This window comes from Pelobates fuscus, chromosome 10, assembly GCF_036172605.1.
Source record: "Pelobates fuscus isolate aPelFus1 chromosome 10, aPelFus1.pri, whole genome shotgun sequence".
Taxonomy (NCBI): domain Eukaryota; kingdom Metazoa; phylum Chordata; class Amphibia; order Anura; family Pelobatidae; genus Pelobates; species Pelobates fuscus.
In genome coordinates this window covers 39,492,472-39,513,314 of record NC_086326.1, presented here as the reverse complement: position 1 = coordinate 39,513,314, position 20,843 = coordinate 39,492,472, and the positions used below count along the sequence as shown (strand labels likewise).

The 20,843-nt window shown below is 38.2% G+C and overlaps 1 protein-coding gene and 4 gene segments (V, D, J or C); all 5 read left to right on the top strand.

Moving 5' to 3' along the window:
- Positions 1–114: 114 nt before the first annotated feature.
- On the top strand, positions 115–3,126 carry LOC134574959 (T cell receptor alpha variable 9-2-like). The segment is given in 4 exon segments: positions 115–153; positions 251–304; positions 691–1,012; positions 2,813–3,126. Coding segments are annotated over 3 exon segments (402 nt in total).
- Positions 3,127–5,099: 1,973 nt separating this feature from the next.
- Positions 5,100–6,038, top strand: LOC134575345 (T cell receptor alpha variable 5-like). The segment is given in 2 exon segments: positions 5,100–5,175; positions 5,565–6,038. Coding segments are annotated over 2 exon segments (396 nt in total).
- A 1,075-nt stretch (positions 6,039–7,113) lies between these two features.
- Positions 7,114–13,322, top strand: LOC134574711 (uncharacterized). The gene is made up of 3 exons (XM_063433819.1): positions 7,114–7,287; positions 7,534–7,893; positions 12,997–13,322. The coding sequence occupies exons 1-3, from the start codon at positions 7,221–7,223 to the stop codon at positions 13,320–13,322; spliced, it is 753 nt and encodes a 250-aa protein (XP_063289889.1). The 5' UTR covers positions 7,114–7,220.
- A 1,302-nt stretch (positions 13,323–14,624) lies between these two features.
- Positions 14,625–15,557, top strand: LOC134574710 (T cell receptor alpha variable 9-2-like). The segment is given in 3 exon segments: positions 14,625–14,691; positions 14,781–14,838; positions 15,214–15,557. Coding segments are annotated over 2 exon segments (390 nt in total).
- Positions 15,558–16,619: 1,062 nt separating this feature from the next.
- On the top strand, positions 16,620–17,450 carry LOC134574709 (T cell receptor beta variable 6-1-like). The segment is given in 3 exon segments: positions 16,620–16,635; positions 16,711–16,785; positions 17,020–17,450. Coding segments are annotated over 2 exon segments (474 nt in total).
- Positions 17,451–20,843: the final 3,393 nt, after the last annotated feature.

The window sequence follows — 20,843 nt, the reverse complement described above, 5'->3', positions numbered from 1 at the left end:
TACATTTGTCAGTCTACGCAGGAGGAGATCTGGAGAGGAAGTGAAAGTTACTGGGAAAGCGACAGAGAGATACTTATCAGAAGAAAACCTGTCATCATTTACAGCAAACACCAGGAGGAAGTTAAACCAACCCCCTCCCCCACCACCTTGAAGGTAATAATAAAGAGACAGTTTGACTGATTATGTTCTAATGTTGTCATTGGGAATTTAGACTGAATGTAAAAGTCATTTATTTTCTTTTTACACAGAGACATTGAAATGAAGAGACTGCTTCATGTGATCTTTCTCGTGACCATTTTCTCATGTAAGATTGAGGCACACTGGATATCGTCTCTCTGAATCCAGGGCACAACTGGGCAAATTAACGGTTTAATATCCTTGGTTGATGCAATTCATTCCTACAAAATACTAATCCAGAGCAAGGCCGGGGAAACAAACCGTTTATAGTTTGTGCAGTGCATTTCTCCAAAGTATGGATCTTCAAAGTGTTTAGAAATCAAAATAGGAATACGATCAAGTTTAAACTTTAAATGTCTGTACAATCACACTAAGTATAACAGGGGTAAATATTGTGTATTTGAGATGACATATATCTACGTGACTTGTAGTTGCAAGAGAGTAACCATTTTCGATGGGCCGAATGGTTCTTATCTGCCGTCACATTCTATGTTTCTATGTTTCTATCCCCAGGTCTGTCCCACGCTGTAACCGTAACTCAGAACAAAGCCTTTATATTGCTGCATGATGGAAGCAGTATGGAAGAAATGTCCTGTATGCATGATGCAACCGAGAGCTACTATATGTACTGGTACCACCAGAAACCAGGAGAAGGCTTGGTGCTTATTGCAATGTCAGCATTAGAGAATGATACCAGCTCAGAAAAAGATTTTAAGGAAAAGTGGACGATGACTCGGCCAAGTAATGCAAAATCTACACTAAAACGGAATGGAACAGTGAACATCTATGACTCTGCTATGTATTACTGTGCAGCCAGCTACACAGCCATAGGAAAGTGAGACACAGCTGGCACAAAACATGAAGCTTAGGATTTATTGCTATACGAAGAATGTGAAAAGACAAATTTCACCAGAAGGGGGCACTGTTCTCTCATTCTCATTTAGGTTCTTCGATACTAAGAAAGTGGGAACATTCCGCTGTTTTTTAAAACTAAACTTTTTTACAAATAACAAAGTCAATGTGAGAATTACAGAGTTTATTAAACAGATTTATGTCTTAAATCACAGCATGTTAAAAGTAACACAGCATTTATATACAAATTGTGAATTGAAAGTAAACAAAAACAAATTATTCAACCTGGCGGTTAAATCATTTTGATTACAACTGTACATAGAAACATTCACACACACTGACACTGTTCAAATAAACTCCTACACTCACACTAAGCTATGCGTACTTGACATACCAGCAACACAACACTGACCTATATACACTACTGCGTGCACGAACCATGACCCTGCACATAAAAACACACCTAAATTCATAGATACCTGTACTAGTTAAATGTAGAAACCTGAATTCATAAGTAAAATGCTGAGTTTACACACAGAGATGCTTTACTCACAAAATAGTGACAACTAAATTGTGGAACTTAGCACCAAATAACTATACACAGACCACAATTAGAAGATAGAATTGTTGTTTTAACCCCTTAAGGACAGATGACGGATATATTCCGTCATGATTCCCTTTTATTCCAGAAGTTGTGTCCTTAAGGGGTTAATAAAACTTTTTTTAAAAAAAATCTATACATTTTCAATAATATAATAATGTTCTATACAAATAATCTTCTTCCTAAAATGAATCTTAAAACCATGTAAATGTGAGAAGGAGGTTGTGCCTATCTGTATATATTGGATAATATGGGCATGCCAGTAGGATTACATGTATCACAGAGTGTGGGTTGCAGGTAGGTAGGGGCAGTTATTATTTATTGAGCACCAATATATTTCACAGAGCATACAATGGGAAGTTAGCACCGTGCTGAATAAATGGTAGATCTTGTTAAGATGACTTCCAACGAGGTCAATCGCACGTCACTAAAGTCTGACCACTCCTGCTGTAGATGGATACATGTGTCAGTCTGCTCACGAGGAGATCTGGAGAGGAAGTGAAAGTTACTGGGAAAGTGACAGGGAGATACTTATCAAGAAAAAAAATCTGTCATTTCAGACAGCAAACATACCAGGAGGAAGTCAAACCAACCCCCTCCCCCACCACCTTGAAGGTATTAATAAAGAGACAGTTTGACTCATTGTATTCTAGATGTAACTGGGAATTTTGGGGACAGAATGTAAGAGACATTGATCTTCTTTTTACAGAGAAACATTGAGATGAAGAGACTACTTTGTGTGATCTTCCTCCTGAACATTTTCTTATGTAAGATTGAGACACACAGAATATCGTCTATGGTCTGACTGAATCCATGGAACATCTGGGAGAATGAACTATTTAAGATCCAGGGTCCATGCAATTGATTCCTACAAACTTCTAATTTCTCCAACTAAAGATAGAGTTTCATGGCACATTGTTTACGATCCCTCTAAATCCGGAGCAAAGTTCGGGAAACTAACCATTTATAGTCAAGAGTTTGGGCAATGCATTTCTCCAACCTATGAACTTTATAGTGTTCAGAAATCGAAATAGGAATAAGATCAAGTTTAAATTTTAAATGTCTGTACAATTACATTGAGTATAACAGGGGTAAATATTTTTGTATTTCAGATGAAATGTGTCCATGTGACTTGTAGTTGCAAGAAAGTAACCATTTTCCTTCTGTCTGCACTGTCCCCAGGTCTGTCTCACGCTGTGACCGTGACTCAGAATAAAGCCTTTACATTGCTGACTGTTGGAGGCAGTATGGAAGAAATGTCCTGTACGCATGATGGCACCGGCAGCTACAATATGTACTGGTACCGGCAGAAATCCGGAGAAGGCTTGGTGCTAATTGCAATGTCGGTGGCAAATAATGATGCCAACTCAGAAAACGATTTTAAGAAAACATGGACAATGACTCGGCCAAGTAATGAGAAATCTACTCTAAAAAGGAATGGGGCAGTGAACATCACAGACTCTGCCATGTATTACTGTGCAGCCAGTTTACACAGTCATAGGAAGCTGAGACACAGCTGGCACAAAACATAATGCTTAGGAGTTAGTGGTGGAGAAGAAAGTGAAATGAGCAATTTCACCAGCAGGGGGCACTGCTCTTTCATTCTCTTTTAGCTACTTCGATACTAAGAAAGTGGGAATATTCTGCTGGTATTTTAAACAACATTTTCGACTTATAACAAAGTCCAAGCGAGAATCACAGAGAAAATATTAAACAGATTTAAATGTCTTAAATCACAGCACCTTAAAAGAAAAACACCATCTACATACAAATTGTGAATTGAAAGTAAACAAAATATCACCCGAGATCCCTAGAGAGGGGGGATCTCAAGTCTTGGAATTAAGAAAGTGAACTAATTGGATGGAACTTATATATTAAGTCCGGTAGGGAAAGACGGTCACAGATTAGCAGTATAAAGTAACCATTTATGAGAGACTCATCCAGGCTTTATTGTGCAAGAGAACACCCATAAGGTTACACATTCACTAACTTCTAATTAACTTGAGGGATAATGTTTAGATCAAAAGTTATCATCCTGCCTGTCCATGATTGTAACCAAAACACAAAATAGACACCTACTGACTAGAAATTCAATTATAAAAGGAGAATAGATTTAACTATATAATTGGGTGTGCTTTAAATGGTATCAACACTCATGGACAGAGAAAAAAGGAATATCCACAAAACTATCAATTTGACGTAGAAGTGCATACATAGAAGAGTATAGTAATTAAGATGAGGCATATATGATATGAAGCTTAGAGCAAATGATATGAACAAATTACTTGCATTTTTGTTTTACAAATGTTAGAGAATATCCCAGACTTCACACAAATACCCACATTTATTCACACTGACAGTGCTCAAATTCACTCCTACACTCACACTAAAATATGCGTACTTGACACATCAACACGATAACACCGCCCTAACACAAAAATACACAGATACATGACCAAACCATGGCTCTGCACATAAATACCCACCTAAATTCATAGATACTTGTACTAGTCAAAAGTGGAAACATGAATTCACACACATATACAGACACATATACAAGCATGCACGTGTACTACTCATAAGTAGAATGCTAAGTTCACACACAATGAACTTTACTCACAAAATAATGAAAACCAAATTGTGTAATTTAGCACAGAATAACAACTATTTTGAGATTTTTCCACCTTCGCTCTTCGAATCTAGTTTTTGTATTTGGGTCTTCAACTCACAATAACTCACGGTTCGATTCATAAACATTTGTGACAGAACATGCAAAAACGAAAAGAAAACACAGGTAACTAACTATTTGTGTCTGAAAGCTGTTCTCACGCCTCAATTAGAAAATAGAATTGTTCTTTTAGTAAAGCTTTGAAATAAATGTATGCAGTATAAATAATATAATATCATTATAAATACATAAAGGTTTTATTACAATGAATCTTAAACTAATGTATATGTGAGAATGAAGGTATGTATATCTGTATATAAGGGAGAGTGGGCAAATGCCTGCATTCAGATGGGAGCAAGTGCATATGTCTATATGTATACAGGGAAGGTGTGACCATGATTGTACATATCGGAGAGTGTAGGGATGCAGGGAAGTAGGGGCAGTTATTATTTATCGAGCACCAACATATTTCACAGATGGGAAGTTAGCACCACGCTGAATAAATGTTTGATCTTGTTAAGGTGACTTCCAACGAGGTCAACCCAAGTCTGACCACTCCTGATGTAGATGGATACATGTTTCAGTCTGCTCAGGAGGAGATCTGGAGAGGAAGTGAAAGCTACTGGGGAATAGAGAGATACTTATCAGAAGAAAACCTGTCATCACAGACAGCACACACCAGGAGGAAGTTAACCAACCCCCTCCCCCACCACCTTGAAGGTATTAATAAAGAGGCAATTTGACTGATTATGCTCTAGATGTAACTGGGGATTTTGGGGACAGAATGCAGACATGGAGACATTGATCTTCTATTTACAGAGATACATTGAGATGAAGAGACTGCTTCGTGTCATATTCCTCCTGAACATTTTCTCATGTAAGATCCATGATTCTGACTGAATCCATGGAACATCTGGGAGAATTAACTGTTTAAGATCCAGTGTCCATTCAATTGATTTCTACAAACTACTAATTTCTCCAACTTAAGATGGAGTTTCATGGCATATTGTTTAAGATCTCTAAATCCAGAGCAAAGCTCAGGAAGCTAACCATTTATAGTCAAGAATGTGTGCAGTGCATTTCTCCAACCTATGAACTTCACAGTGTTCAGAAATCGAAATATGAATCTGATCAAGTTTAAATTGTAAATGTACAATCACACTGAGTATAACAGGGGCGAATATTTTGTATTTGAGATGACATATGTCTATGTGACTTGTAGTTGCACGAAAGTAACCATTTTCCTTCTGTCTGCACTGTCCCCAGGTCTGTCTCACGCGGTGACCGTGACTCAGAATAAAGCCTTTACATTGCTGACTGTTGGAGGCAGTATGGAAGAAATGTCCTGTACGCATGATGGCACCGGCAGCTACTATATGTACTGGTACCGGCAGGAACCAGGAGAAGGCTTGGTGCTAATTGCAATGTCGCTAACAGAGAATGATGCCAAGCCAGAAGAAGAATTTAAAGAAACCTGGACAATGACTCGTCCAAGTGATGAGAAATCTACGCTAAAAAGGAATGGAGCAGTGAACATCACAGACTCGGCTATGTATTACTGTGCAGCCAGTTTACACAGTCGTAGGAAGCTGAGACACAGCTGGCACCAAACATGAAGTGTATTAATTTGGAGTCGAAAATGCTAACAACAAATTCACCTGCGGGAGGCAATAGTGTTGTGTCATTCTTCCGCTGGGGAGCAAAATGTATCGTACATTCTAGAACTCTTTTGGAATGTGTCCTTTTAACAATAACAATATGTACACATATGATGTCTAAATGATTTGTGCTCTTCTCGGCTGTCTGTGATTTGTTTTATTTTCCCACCATAGTAAACAATTCAACCAACAAGAAAACTCAATTTTCAGCTGTTACCTGTACAAATAACCCTTTACGATCACAATGCTCAATAAAAAAAACAAGTAAGCATAGGAGATAGCATGAACGGTATTATTAAATATTAATATGGGGATTACGACCTCGATTTAACATTTTTGGATACACTTTAAAATAATAAAAAAAAAAATTAACATATGAAAAATATATCATTAAAAATATATTATATATAAGAAAAATCAATTTATAAAAAATATCAACATATTATATTTATAGCAATTATTCATAATTTTTAAGTTAATCAAAAAATATCAAATCATTTGAAAAGCTTATCTAAAAATATTAAATCAAGGACTCTGAGATTTGTGGGCCCACTGCTCTGTTTACAAATGGGGATCGTAGCACTCTTTTGACCAGCAGAAATACAGGCAAGGATGGCTCAAATTTGCTAGTTATTGACAGCAAACATTTTGATCTTAAAGGAAGACTTCAAGACCATCACATGACATATTAGGGCTACAGTGGAGGACGCTCTGGACCTCAGGAACCAGGAAATTCAGTCTACTCTCAGATCGCAGATATTTCTTTATGTAATAAGTATTTCTTAACATGTATTGATGCTATTAATGATACCAAATGGAGATGAAATTTGAAGGTTAGACAATGTTTTATCTTGTTTGTGGGATGGAGAATCTAAATATTCCTTCAATGATTCTTCTATATCTATGCAGATTACCAGACAACTGGTTCATAAACATTATCAGAGCTAAAATAAATTGTACAGAAGATGTAGGAACCACCTATACTGTAACAAACATAAGACAAAACCCCAAAAGCTGAAAAAGAAGCAATGAGTTAAAAGCAGAAACATCAGAAACAGAGGGAGGGAACAACTCAAAGAGGGAGGAGGGACAATCCCACACACCAAACCATAGCCTTTGACAATTTTTAAAAGTACACTGCAAGGGACTGCTTTGACATGAGGTGTATCTGGTAGACAGCATATTTCGTGGACGTGCATTTGCTCATAAGTCTGGTCCCTCACCTATTACAAACCATCTTGGTCCAGAAGTGGAAGTCCTATCAATGGCCAGAGAAAAGAAAAAGAGGACTCCAACATTCACTGTGCTTCTCATTATGAACTTCATGCCAAGTAAGGCAGAAGCCAGGAAATTAAAACTATGTGGCTATAAGTAACTTTCATTATGAATTATTATTTTTTATCCAATATACAGCAGATCCTAAGAGAGGTACCGTAAGTGGATGGATAATCATCAATGGCTACCTTGTAAAATAGATGATTTTCAGCTACACATGTCCGTAGTGTTATTATTTGACTGAGTTGTATTTATTTAAGTACTAATTCTTTCACATTCCCATATTCTCTAATTTCTTGCAGGTGTATGTCAGGGAGTAGTCATCACTCAGACTCCGAGGTTGCTATTGAAGACGCCAGGAAGTTCGGCAGAGATGAAATGTCACCAGAATGATGAAAGCTATATTGACATGTTCTGGTACCAACAGAAACCAGGAGAAGGATTAAAGCTTATGATCTATTCACCAGAAGCTAATAAAATCCAAAAGATGGAAAATGTCTTTGAATCAGGCTGGGAGCTCGAGAGGAATGACATTCAGAATTCAGTTCTACGTCTTAAATCAGCTGAAATACAGGACTCTGCTGTCTATTTCTGTGCATCGAGATACCACAGAATTAAAACCCAGGGAAACAGCTGGCATAAAAGTTCACCATGTAGAGAGAGTATGAAGAATGCAATTATTCTGTGGCTCTACAGGGGGCACTCTATACATCTGCTTTACAATAACAATTATATATTCATATTTTTTGTATGAAATCATCAAGAGTTCTGATCTGTTAATACATTACGGAGTTTACCAACAATCCATTATACACTCTTCCTATTTTCTCAACCAATTATTATTATTATTATTATTATTTTATTTTTTATTGTTGTGCACAAAATTAACAAACAGCCTCAGTACGCCACAACATGAATTTCAAGGTATATAGAAATTCACCATGCAATACAATTGAGCCTGTGTGGGTGACGCGGTATGGCTAGGCCTCGGGTGGCTCTCGGCCCAGACAGGCGAACATGTGGGTTTTGTGCATGCTTGCGTAGTTGCGTTGCCCGGAGGGGGTCTACTGTCCTGCTGCAGCGAGCTTCTCTGCTTGAAGATCCCCAGCTCCGACATGCTGGTCGTCTTGTGGCCCTGGAGTTCCAGCCTGAAACTCTGGAATAGCTCCTCGAGCCACAATAAAGTCGGTTCTATAGAGCTGCGATGAGGCTGTCCAATTAGGCCTTTGCCCTTTGTGTCGGGCGAGATGTCAGGCGCCATTTTGCTGAGAGACCTTTCTGAGTGGAGAGTTGCAGTATTTGCTTCAGACAGATCAGTGGGGACCGGGATAACCTCCACCGGTCCCAGGGGGGGAGTAAGAGCAAAGTAGGTCGATTTGACTTGCTGGTCAGTGGGGAAGTCGGCCTCCCTTCTCCCGCCTAGCCGCCTGCAGGCCTCAGTGTGCTGCCGTGGCCCCCTGGCACAGAAAACTCCTGAGAGAGGTATTTGACGGTTTGTCACAGCCTTCCCAGTGTATCTAGCTTGGGGTTGCAGCTGTCGCTTTAGTGTAGCCGGAATATGGCTTCAAAAATCAGTATGCTGAGCAGGAGCTCTTGCAGCACACGTCCGATCAGCTCAGAGCTCAGGCTCTGCCCCCACTTATTTTTATTTATATGTGCTGATTTATCGCAACAATAGCAATTTTATCTTGAAAAAAAATGGACATTCCTGTAAATGAGGAAGTGATTTTAAAAAATATATATTTATTGTATAAAAACACTATAATAATAAATAAATACTGACATAACATAGCTTTCATGAAATAAAAACACCATCAAAGATGCCTCATATTTGCTATTTGTAATAATTACTATTATCTAATTTACCATTTAAGTTATAAACAAACAGCAGCTCTATGTATCCTTCCTGAAACAGAGAAAGAATATGATCAATGATCTGGTCAATATGATCAATGATCAAAGAAATAATTCTGGTTATTTCTGATATAGTTTTTGAATTAATATAATGCAGCAATGAAACTAATGCTCACAGTTAACATTTAACAGATTTTAAAGGTTTAACGAGGTTCTGGGTTGGAACAGAAACAGCTGTTCATTCTCATAATAAATTTAGAAGAGGAAATTAACAAAAAAAATATAAACCACTTCACAGGAATTCACCTGAATAATTGTCATATTTACAACATAAAGCAAACACATGCAAAAAACATTACTTTATATTACATAGTTACATAGTTACATAACATATAGTTACTTTATATTAGTAGCTCGGCTTTTTACTAACCCTTTATATCTGGGATACAGGTCGACACTTTACTAACCCTGTAAATCTGGGATATAGCTCAGATCTTTACTAACCCTGTATATCTGGGATATAGCTCATATCTTTACTAACCCTGTATATCTGGGATACAACTCTTTACTAACCCTGTATATCTGGGATATAGCCCAGATCTTTACTAACCCTGTATATATGGGATATAGCTCAGATCTTTTCTAACCCTGTATATCTGGGATACAGCTCTTTACTAACCCTGTATATCTGGTATACAGCTTTTTACTAACCCTGTATATCTGGGATATAGGTCGACTCTTTACTAACCCTGTATATCTGGGATATAGCTCAGATCTTTAGTAACCCTGTATATCTGGGATACGGCTCTTTACTAACCCTGTATATCTGGGATACAGCTCTTTACTAACTCTGTATATCTGGGATATAGCTCTGCTCTTTAATAACCGTGTATATCTGGGATATAGCTCGGCTCTTTACTAACCCTGTATATCTGGGATACAGCTCCTTACTAACCCTGTATATCAGGGATAAAGCTCCCTACTAACCCTGTATATCTGGGATACAGCTCCTTACTAACCCTGTATATCTATGATATAGCTCGGCTTTTTTACTAACCCTGTACATCTGGGATATAGCTCATATCTTTACTAACCCTGTATATCTGGGATAAAGCTCTGCTCTTTCCTAACCCTGTATATCTGGGATACAGCTCCTTACTAACCTTGTATATCTGGGATGCAGCTTTTTACTAACCCTGTATATCTGGGATATAGCTCTGCTCTTTACTAACCCTGTATATCTGGGATATAGCTCTGCTCTTTACTAACCCTGTATATCTGGGATACAGCTCCTTACTAACCCTGTATACCTGGGATGCAGCTCTTTACTAACCCTGTATATCTGGGATGCAGCTCTTTTCTAACCCTGTACATCTGGGATATAGCTCAGATCTTTACTAACCCTGTATATCTACGATATAGCTCGGCTTTTTACTAACCCTGTATATCTGGGATATAGCTCTGCTCTTTACTAACCCTGTATATCTGGGATATAGCTCTGCTCTTTACTAACCCTGTATATCTGGGATATAGCTCTGCTCTTTACTAACCCTGTATATCTGGGATATAAGTATTTACTAACCCTCTATGTCTGGGATATAGCTCTTTACTAACCCTCTATATTTAGGATATATCTCAGCTGTTACTAACCCTTTATGTCTGGGATATAGCTCTTTACTAACCCTCTATATTTAGGATATATCTCAGCTGTTTACTAACCCTTTATGTCTGGGATATAGCTCTTTACTAACCCTGTATATTTAGGATATAGCTCAGCTATTTACTGACCTCTATATCTAGGATATAGCTTGACTCTTATAGATAAACAGAAATAACCCATCCCAAATAATAAAATCTAATAAAGGTTATAATTTTAGGTATCTCTCGTTTGTCCAAATCGGCACACACATTATCCTTGAGCTTTGCCCACTCCAGGACACAGCTTGGCCATAGCTTGGCCAATTACTATTTGCACTGATGGAGTCTAAAATGTTGGGTATGTTTAATCCCCCATTGCAAGTATTAAAAGGCATATCAGCCTGCAATGATGAAAAATCTGAAAGCAATCAGAATGTAGAAAATCCAACATAAACATAACATTTTCTTAAATTTAAAATTTTGACATCTACTGACGTTAAAATCTGGTAGAAATTAAGCGTTTTGTACATGACGAGCACATCACATTTGTCTCATTCTGTACAATGTGGTGTTTATTTTAAAATCAGTAATTCTCATACTAACAGGCTTATTCACTCATGAGAGAATTCTAAGTGTATTCAAAGTGAATTGTAAATTTTAGGCTCAAGTAGAAACACTTTTCACAAATCGGCTATTTTTGGCCTAAAATTTAAAATTCACTTTGAGTTTCCTTTGAATTCTCAATTAATGATTAACTCTGTTAGTATGTGATCCATATTACCAAATACTGAGTCACTTGCTTTTTGTAGACAAATCTATTTAATGTGGATTACTGCTTGCGCTGTCAATGGGTAGATTGTCAAGAAAACATTTGTGGTGGCGCTGCATAATGTGATGGTTGGCCACCTGTCACTGGCCAACTACCACAATAAAAAGTGAACAATTATAAGGGAGTCAATATGATCTCTATATAACTAATTTAAGGATATGTTTCTCCCCTAACCTCCATCCAACACACAAAGTTTCTGTACCCACTTTATTTGCTTTAAACTTGCCATTATTATGGCTTGTTAAAAGGGAATTTTAATGTGATTGGCTAGAAACACAATCTTCAAACTGCTGAAGGATTTCTCATGCTCATGCTTTTAGCACCTAATTGGATCCTAATTTAAGTAATTAAGCTGTATCTAAACAGTCTGAAATCTAGCCGACAATTATTTTCATTCAGATGCTGAATGCCTAAATCTGGACATTGGTAAATATTTATTTTTATAATCTGCACTCAGGCATATTGAGTTCCTCTGTTAAGCCTGAATTACTGGACCAAATGTAGGTCAAATATAGGCAAAAATGGGGATTTACATGGAGATTGTTTTCCAATTTGGATATTTAGTACAAAATGTTACTTTGAATTGCTAATAGTTCATGCTTTAGTTAATCAATATGTTTTGTTCTTATGACATGTATGGATTAAAATTCTTGATAAAGTTGAATTTCATTTATAGTCAAAGAAACGGCCACTTCTTCTAAACATCTATAAAGAGCACTTACACACGTAATATTTAATGTGCAATTTAATACTGCATCTGGTAATTTTATATTAATGCTAATTTAAAAATAAATTAATTAATGTAAACCCCCATATGCAATACACACTGTAGTTATAGGGACCAGTTTAAAAAAAAAAAAGGATATTACCCCAAATAAAAAAGTACAGAGAAAGGCTACCTTAGGCAATGCATTATAAGAGACAGTGACTGGGAAAGAGACAGTAGATGGGTACATGTGTCAGTCTGTGCAGGTGAAGATCTCGAGAGGAAGTGAAAGTCACTGGGAAAGAAGAGAACCCTTTGTGACAGATAAACGTCAGGAGGAAGTTAAACCAACCACCCCCAGATGTGCTGCTAAAGAGATTATATTCTAGATGTAACATGGCATTCTGTGGATAGAATGTAAGAGGCATTTATCTTCTCTTTACAGAGAAACATTGAGATGAAGAGACTGATCCATGTAATATTCTTCCTGAAGGTTTTCTCATGTAAGATGGAGACTTGGGGATTATTGACTTCTATTCCTCTAAATCCAGGGGAAACATGGGCAAATTAACTTTTTATGGGCCGGGGTGCAATGCATGTCTACAACCCATTAATATCAATTTCTTTACACAATACTCAGAAATATATATTTACAGAAGATCACGTTTTAACACACTGAGTGTAACAGGGCTAAATATGTGTAAAGTAACCTTTTCCTTCTTTCTCCACTGTCCCCAGGTCTGTCCCATGCTGTGACCGTGACTCAGGACAAACCCTTTATATGGCTGACTAATGGAACCACTATGGATGAATTGTCCTGTAAGCACGATGCCACCACCAGACACAACATGCTATGGTACCAGCAGAAACCAGGAGAAGGATTGGTGCTTATTGCAGTGTCAGTAACAGAAAACGACGCAGATGTGGAGAAAGCGTTCAAGGAAACGTGGACAATGACTCGGCCAAGTAGTGCGAAATCTACGTTAAGACGGAATGGGACGGTGAACATCCACGACTCTGCTATGTATTACTGTGCAGCGAGTGACACAGCCTTAGGAAGCTGAGACACAGCTGGCACAAAACATGAAGCTTAGTGTGTGCTTGAGTAGAAAGTGAAAACAGCTAATTTTCCCAGCAGGGGGCACTGCTCTCTCATTCTCCAATATACTCAGCATGAAGCAAAAGTATTTTTTCTTTCTTATTTTCTTTATTTTTTTTGATACAGTAGTTGAGGACCTAGAGGTGGTTGATAGATTAGATCATCATCTATTTTGGAGAGTTTAACTCTGGCATTTAAAGAAACACTCCAAGCCCCATAACTATTACAACACACTGCAGTCAGAAACGACTGTCTGATTGACAGCCGGGGGGGTTGTAACAAGATTAATTTATAAAAGTGCCAATTTCTGTTGAACGCTGCACTTTTTTGAAAATGAAAAAAAGGATACACTATTTACACATAAAGCATTATAGCAAGCTAGAGTGCTTTAGGAGTCTGGACTGTACCTTTAATATGTGATGGTTGGCTATCGAGAATAAAATGAAAAAAGATAAGTTAAAGCCTATGGATGTCAATATAACCTCCATATAACTAGTATAAATATTATATGATCCCTTAAAGGGATACTGTCGTGCCAGGAATACAAAGCTTTATTCCTGGCACTACCGATCCCTCTGCCTCCCTCCCTCCCTGGTAAATAAAGTGTTAAAAACCCTTTATTTACTTACCTGATCCCAGTGCCAATGTCCCTCGGCGCTCGGTCAAAGCTCCGCCCCCTCCTCCATCCCGCGCGCATTAGACCTCCCCATAGGAAATCATTGAATCATTGAATAATTGAATGCTTTCCTATGGGGAAAAATCTGACGCTGGAGGTCCTCATGCAGCCACTGAGGGCAGATTTAGTGCTGCAATGTAAACATTGCAGTTCTCTGGAACTGCAATGTTTTACATTGCAGCACTAAGTGCAAAAGAGACACAGCTGAGGTGATCTGGGTGCCTACAGTGTCCCTTTAACCCCAATCTGGGGTGGTAAGGGTGCCTACAGTGTCCCTTTAACCACAATCTGGGGTGATCACGGTGCCTACAGTGTTCCTTTTAACCCCGATCTGACATGTTGCAGATTGGATCACACCTCCTAAATGGCGAGAAGCCTGTGGTTCCCACGAGCAGTGGAGACGTGTGTCAAACTACTGGGAATAAGGTTGGTCTGTTTCTGGTCCTCTCTTATTTCAGTGCCCGCTGTAAGATAAACTAATCAACGATAATACTTCACCTTTACTGCATGATGACAGTCAAGGATGCATGTGTCACTTGACAGCAGGAAGAGATCTTGAAAGGAAGTAAAAGTTACTGGGAAAGTTCAGAAGACATTCAGATACTTATTTGAAGCCAGCATACACCAGGAGGAAGCAAAACCAACCAGCCCCCAGCAGGTGCTAATAGAGATACAGTTTGACTGATTATGTTCTAGATGTAACTTGGAATTCCAGGAATGTAAAAGACATCTATCTTTTATTTACAGAGAGACATTGAGATGAAAAGACTACTCCGTGTGATCTTCCTCCTGAAGATTTTCTCAAGTAAGACGGAAACCCGGGAGATATTGTCTAGGATCTCTCTGAATCCAGGGCAAAGATGGGCACATTAGCCCTTTATTTGCCGTTCTAATTTGTCATTCTGCAATGTGTTACTCCAAACTTAAATCTAAAAATTTAGACATTGAAATCTAAAAATCCGGCTCAGCTATTGTTACAGCTTGATGATTTTAGCCTTAATTTCTGTAATTTTGAACAGTTTGCTACTTAGTAAATAAAACCTGTTGCGTTAATGTTTAGAAATATTTAATTACAGTGACGGAAAACAAGGTGAATTTTAAACGTAAAGTATCTCACACTAGGTATAACTGCACTAGCGAATAAAAATAACCATTTTCCTTCTATCTGCACTGTCCCCAGGTCTGTCCCATGCAGTGACCGTGACTCAGAACAAAGACTTTATATTGCTGACTGCTGGAAGCAGTATGGAAGAAATGTCCTGTACGCATGATGCCACCGGCAGCTACACTATGCTCTGGTACCAGCAAAAACCAGGAGAAGGCTTGGTGCTTATTGCAATATCATTATCAGAGGATGATGCCAACCCAGAAAAGGATTTTAAGGAAACATGGATAATTACTCGGCCAAGTAATACAAATTCTACGCTAAAACGGAATGGGACAGTGAACATCCATGACTCTGCCACGTATTACTGTGCAGCCAGTGACACAGCCATAAGAAGCTGTGAGACAGCTATCACATAACATGAAGCTTAGGAGTTTGCCCTGGGCAAGAAAATGCAAACAACAAATTACTCACTAGGGGGCACTGTTCTCCCATTATACAACCTACTCTTTATTTTTGTACTTTTATTTCATTAGACACTTTACTAGGGGATGTAATAGTGGAATTGGTGACATCGTGTGTCATTAATTCAGCCCAATCTCTACAAACCACACATTTATACTGTGCCCTGGATAGAATGTTCTGTATGATTAACAATTTAATGCTATATTAATCGATCACCACAAGGGGAGTTGTGCACTATAATTACATTTACATACAACGGCTATTAGAGAGAACAACATGCTATTAACAGACACTACGGTAATAAAGAATATGCAGATACGGTGCGTTAAATATGATTTTAAATTGTGTCTTCTATATGTATTTTTTAATTATTTACTTACTGTAATAAGGTATATGAATGCAATAAACACTGGTTGCAAACTATGGTATTTCTGCAATAGATTCATTAACATGTAATGCATTTTTAGTTTTAATATTCAAGGAGAAAAAAAAATGGGAACAAATTATTTATTCACTACACAGTGAAATGTGGTGAGTAGAAAAAACTAATTTAAAAAAGTTAGACTAAAAAGGCCAACTTGAAACAGAACTAAGTTTTCACCTTCTGAATTTTGGGTAGTGGTTTTTGCCATAAATCATCCTCTGTTAATAGATTCTTCGTATTGGTTCTACATGGTTCTGAATGTGTGCCACAAGGACATTGGCCTAGAGATATATCATATGACTATAAGTCAGTATTTCCTTCTGCTGGTGACAAAATCAGGGCTCAAAATGTCTATTTGTCAATTGCCAAGTTGAGTAGAAATTCACCCCTATTAATTGTGCCATCAACTCACCAGGCTAGCAGTGGTGAATAACTGTTAGGGCCTGGCTAGAACTTGAGAGTTTAAGCCATATATATATATAGTGTGAGCTCAGCAGGAAGAGAGGGAGGATGAACACTCGAAGGGAGGAGGGATACTTAAACACTCCAACAGATAGTCTCTGAAACTTCTTAGGTGGAACCTGCCTGGGTTCTTTCATACATAATAGGTAATGCATGCACAAAAGGTTCTGTATTTAAACGTATATTTGATCTCTCACCCATTAATACTCATGTCTTTGCAGATATTAAAGTCTCATCCATAGATGGTGAGAAGATGAGGTCATCGAGCATACTTCTTATTTTGTTCATCCTCCCAAGTAAGGCTCACTCCAAGACATTGTAGGTCTGTGGTTATATGGAAATATGAGTTTTATTCAATATGCATCAGACACTTAGAATGGACTTAAAGATGGACTTTATCGGAAACGTCATTGTTGGACGCCTTGTACAATAGATCCTTTTCAGTTACATGGATCCTTAGTATTATAGTGTGGTAGAATAGGATTTGGTTGTGCTATTTCCTTCTCACATGGTCATTTATTTTTTTGTAGGTATATGTCAGGGAGTGGTCGTCACACAGACTCCGAAGTTGCAATTAGTGAAAGTGGGAGAGCCAACAAAAATTGAATGTCACCAGAATGATGCAACCTATTTCAACATGTACTGGTACCAACAGAAACCAGGAGAAGGACTAAAGCTTATGATTTTGTCCACTGAAGAAGGTGAAAACCAGAATATGGAATCAGACTTTAAATCAGACTGGGAGCTTGAGAGAAAAGACATTCAAAATTCGGTTCTACGGTTTAAATCAGCCAAAACAGAGGACTCGGCTGTGTATTTCTGTGCATCGAGTATACACAACAACAAAACCCAGGGAAGTAGCTGGCATAAACTCCAACCACACAGAAAGCACACAATGCAACTGCTCTCTTGCTCTGCAGGGGGTTCTCTAGATACATTGCTGCTTCACAGTATAGACTAGATACATACAGGGTTATTCACTTAAGTGAAGATAGCTGGGATTTCAAATTGAATTTCAAAATTAAGGTCGAAATAATCAAATAGAAAATAGAATTAACTGGGAGATTTGTTGCCCCCATTTTTATATTCCAGACTAAATTTTGGAAGTTCACTCCAATTCCCAGGCATTTTCACTTTAGAAAATTACCCTGACAATGTCCCAGTCTATAGTATCAATATCCAGCCTTTTATGAATATCTATGAAAATAATACAGATTTTTCTGCAAATCTCTCAAAATTGTTTTGTCATTCACAATCATTACTTTAATCCAATTTTATACAAAAAACAAAACAAAAACAAAAAAACAACAGCCACTCTATGCACTTGCCTTTAGATTTCAGGATTATTTGCTAAAGTGAGAATTTAAAGTGAGCTTCCAGTTTCACTGCTTTCTCTTAAATTTGAAATTCCCTTTGAATTCTCACTTTAGTGATTAGCCCTGTTTGTGAGTCACCATATTAAAGCCTTTCATTCCTGCTCCTGTACAGGGCTGTTGGTAACTTTGAAAAAATAGCAAAGCCCCTGAATATCTGTCACCTATGTAAGCAGCTATTGTCCCTTCTATGCTATAAAATTGACTGGCAACTAGCTACTGAAGGTTTTAATGTTTCCATAAAAAAAATAAAAAATATTAGGAACAACTAAGCAGTATACACAATAAAATGTTCATGCTACAAAATAAAACTTACCACCTCTCATTATCTGACTACATAAAAAAAGACAGGTTAATAACTGCCGACGCTCCTATATTAAAAAAATGAATGTATTCTATTTTGTCAATCTGTATTTTATTGAGGCATATATGAAGGGTACAGAATAAAGAAATGGAAATGCAAGGGTATTCCACAAGAGATAAGGGTAATACAGCGGTAACAGTGCCATTTACAATTCCGGATTAAACTTGCCTCATTTTTATATTATAGGACTTTGAACAGAAGCGTGTTATTAACAAACAATCTGTGCATGTTGCACGGTGAACACTTGGTAAATGGTAGCAAGAGTATTTGCACGTCTTTGGGATAGTAGCCAGCTGAGTTAGGCGAGTATACTGTCAGTGAAGACATATTTAAAACAACAGGTAATAAGTAACGCTTAGCAATTAGAGATTGACCATAGTAGCTTCATTAAAATGCCTTCATAGTTCAAGGTTATGGCATGTTGAGGCTACGACATGTAAGTATGCATAGTGTGAGACCATATGTCAAGATAGGCTAAGATAGGCAGCTGATCACTAGCTATACATGTTAAGTAGGTCTGTTAGGGCGAGTATACTGTCAGCGAAGACATGCTTAAAACAACAGGTAATGAATAACGCTTAGCACTTAGAAATTAACCATAGTAGTTACATTAAAATGCCTTCATAGTTCAAGGTTATGGTATGTTAAGGCTACGACATGTAAGTATACACAGTATGAGACTATATTGCAAGATAGGTTAAGTTAGGCCGCCGATCACTAGCTATACATGCTAAGTAGGTCTGTTAAGGCGAGTATACTGTCAGCGAAGATATGTTTAAAACAACAGGTATTGAACTGGTATAACGAGTACTTTAGCAAGATTATATAGTAAGTACATAGTAAACTGATTAGCAATGTGAATGCATTCTATTTTAAGTACATTTAATCACTCAGTGGTCTCACTGCAGTTAGTGTTATCCGTGCGGTAACTCATGAGGTCACGTTGACCATATCTGCGTCTGTAAGTATACCTACAGCAACAAAAACACGTACGCTCACGTGATGTTGTGTGGAATGGGATATGCTGTATGTGCTTAAGGGGGTGGGGAGCAAATAACTTCATATATTTTTCTTCCCCCTTCCCTCTTGTTACCTTGGGCCGGGGGGGAGGGTACATTTTGATCCCTAGTGGTGAGCTATTCTGGTTTGCACTTTCGCTCAGTGCAGACCCTGTAGATTATTATTTTTTGTCAATTAAGTTTTTTTTGAGCAGTAAAAATGCTTAACAAGCAGGGATAATTAACAGTAAGCATATAAAAAACATTTACAAGCGATATCAAGCATTGGACAATAGTAGAAGTGGTAAAGTTACCCCTTAATGTTACCCCTTTTTGACAATAAACATAGGTTGACAATGCGGTTAATGGCAGTGTTAACAGAGTTTCGGATGCCATAGTCGACATAGACAGTCCCCCCAATGCACTCAGTAGAGTAGGTGCTCCTGCATTCGTGGTTATTCTATGCATAGACCAATTATGTGTCACCACGAGGGATCTTGGTGTTGTCCACCATTATTCTACTCCAGCTGATTGCAGTTGGCTTATGACAGATTTGAGTAATCTTCACCACTGTAAAGTAGACCTTTGAAGGACAATAGCATCTCTCACAGCGCCGGTTGGTACCTTGGCTGATTTTGACAAGCAAAATATCCCATCAAAGGAAAGCCGCTTGGCCTGAGTTTGGGGTAACAAGGATGCCAGTTGCCTCACATAGTTTCATGGAGATGGAATCTGGTATGCCTCTAATTTTCTGGTTATTGCACCTTCTTCAATCATCTAATGCAGACAGGTGCAATGATGGTAGCTGTTGTGTAATTTGAACACTTTGGATGAAGTTCCACATGGTAGACATAACCTGTTGAATATTAATGATGTCTGAGGCATACACCCTGTCTGTGACTGCTTGCATATCAGTTTTAATAATTTCCATGTCAGCTTTCAGTAATTTCTGGATATCTTTTCACAGGAGATATCTCATTGGGTGGCAGGTGCTGACCTATCAGAGGTCCCAGGAGAAGCCCTTATCAATCCCTGATGTAAGGGCTGCATAGGTGGGCCACCCCGTGTGAGGCTCTGTTGCACATATGAGGCCTCCTGGTTGTCTAGTTCTGCAATCATAGGCTGGGCATGCTGCTAAAGAAGGGCCCAATGTCTCTTGATGTGCTCGGTGGTGGACTCTGGGACCGTCTCCCCATATCCAGAGTTGAGTCCACTCCAGTAAGTTGTGGCTTTAGGCTCTGGTAACTCCAAATGTAGATCAGAGCTAAATATCTCAGGCAAGCTGAAGCATGGTGTGACAGAGTAGGCCACAGACTTGCGGTTTAGTAATTTCTTTGCAGGTTTGAGAAAAAACAGCATGAATCAGATACCTGAGGTATTGGAAGGTGAGTACAAGCTCTCACTCATATGGATGAGCAGAATTGCTCCCAATTTCAAAATAATTATTTAGCTGACAGAAACTGGAGCAGGCAAAGATGGCGACTGATCCATCTCGAGGTCAAGCTCCGCCCCTGACCTTGTATATTCTTGTTACTTGTTCTGGAACTATGACAGCGTCAGAGTGTTGATATGGGTGTGTTAATGTGGGTTAATGAAACAAAGGTGCAGATTAGAAGCCT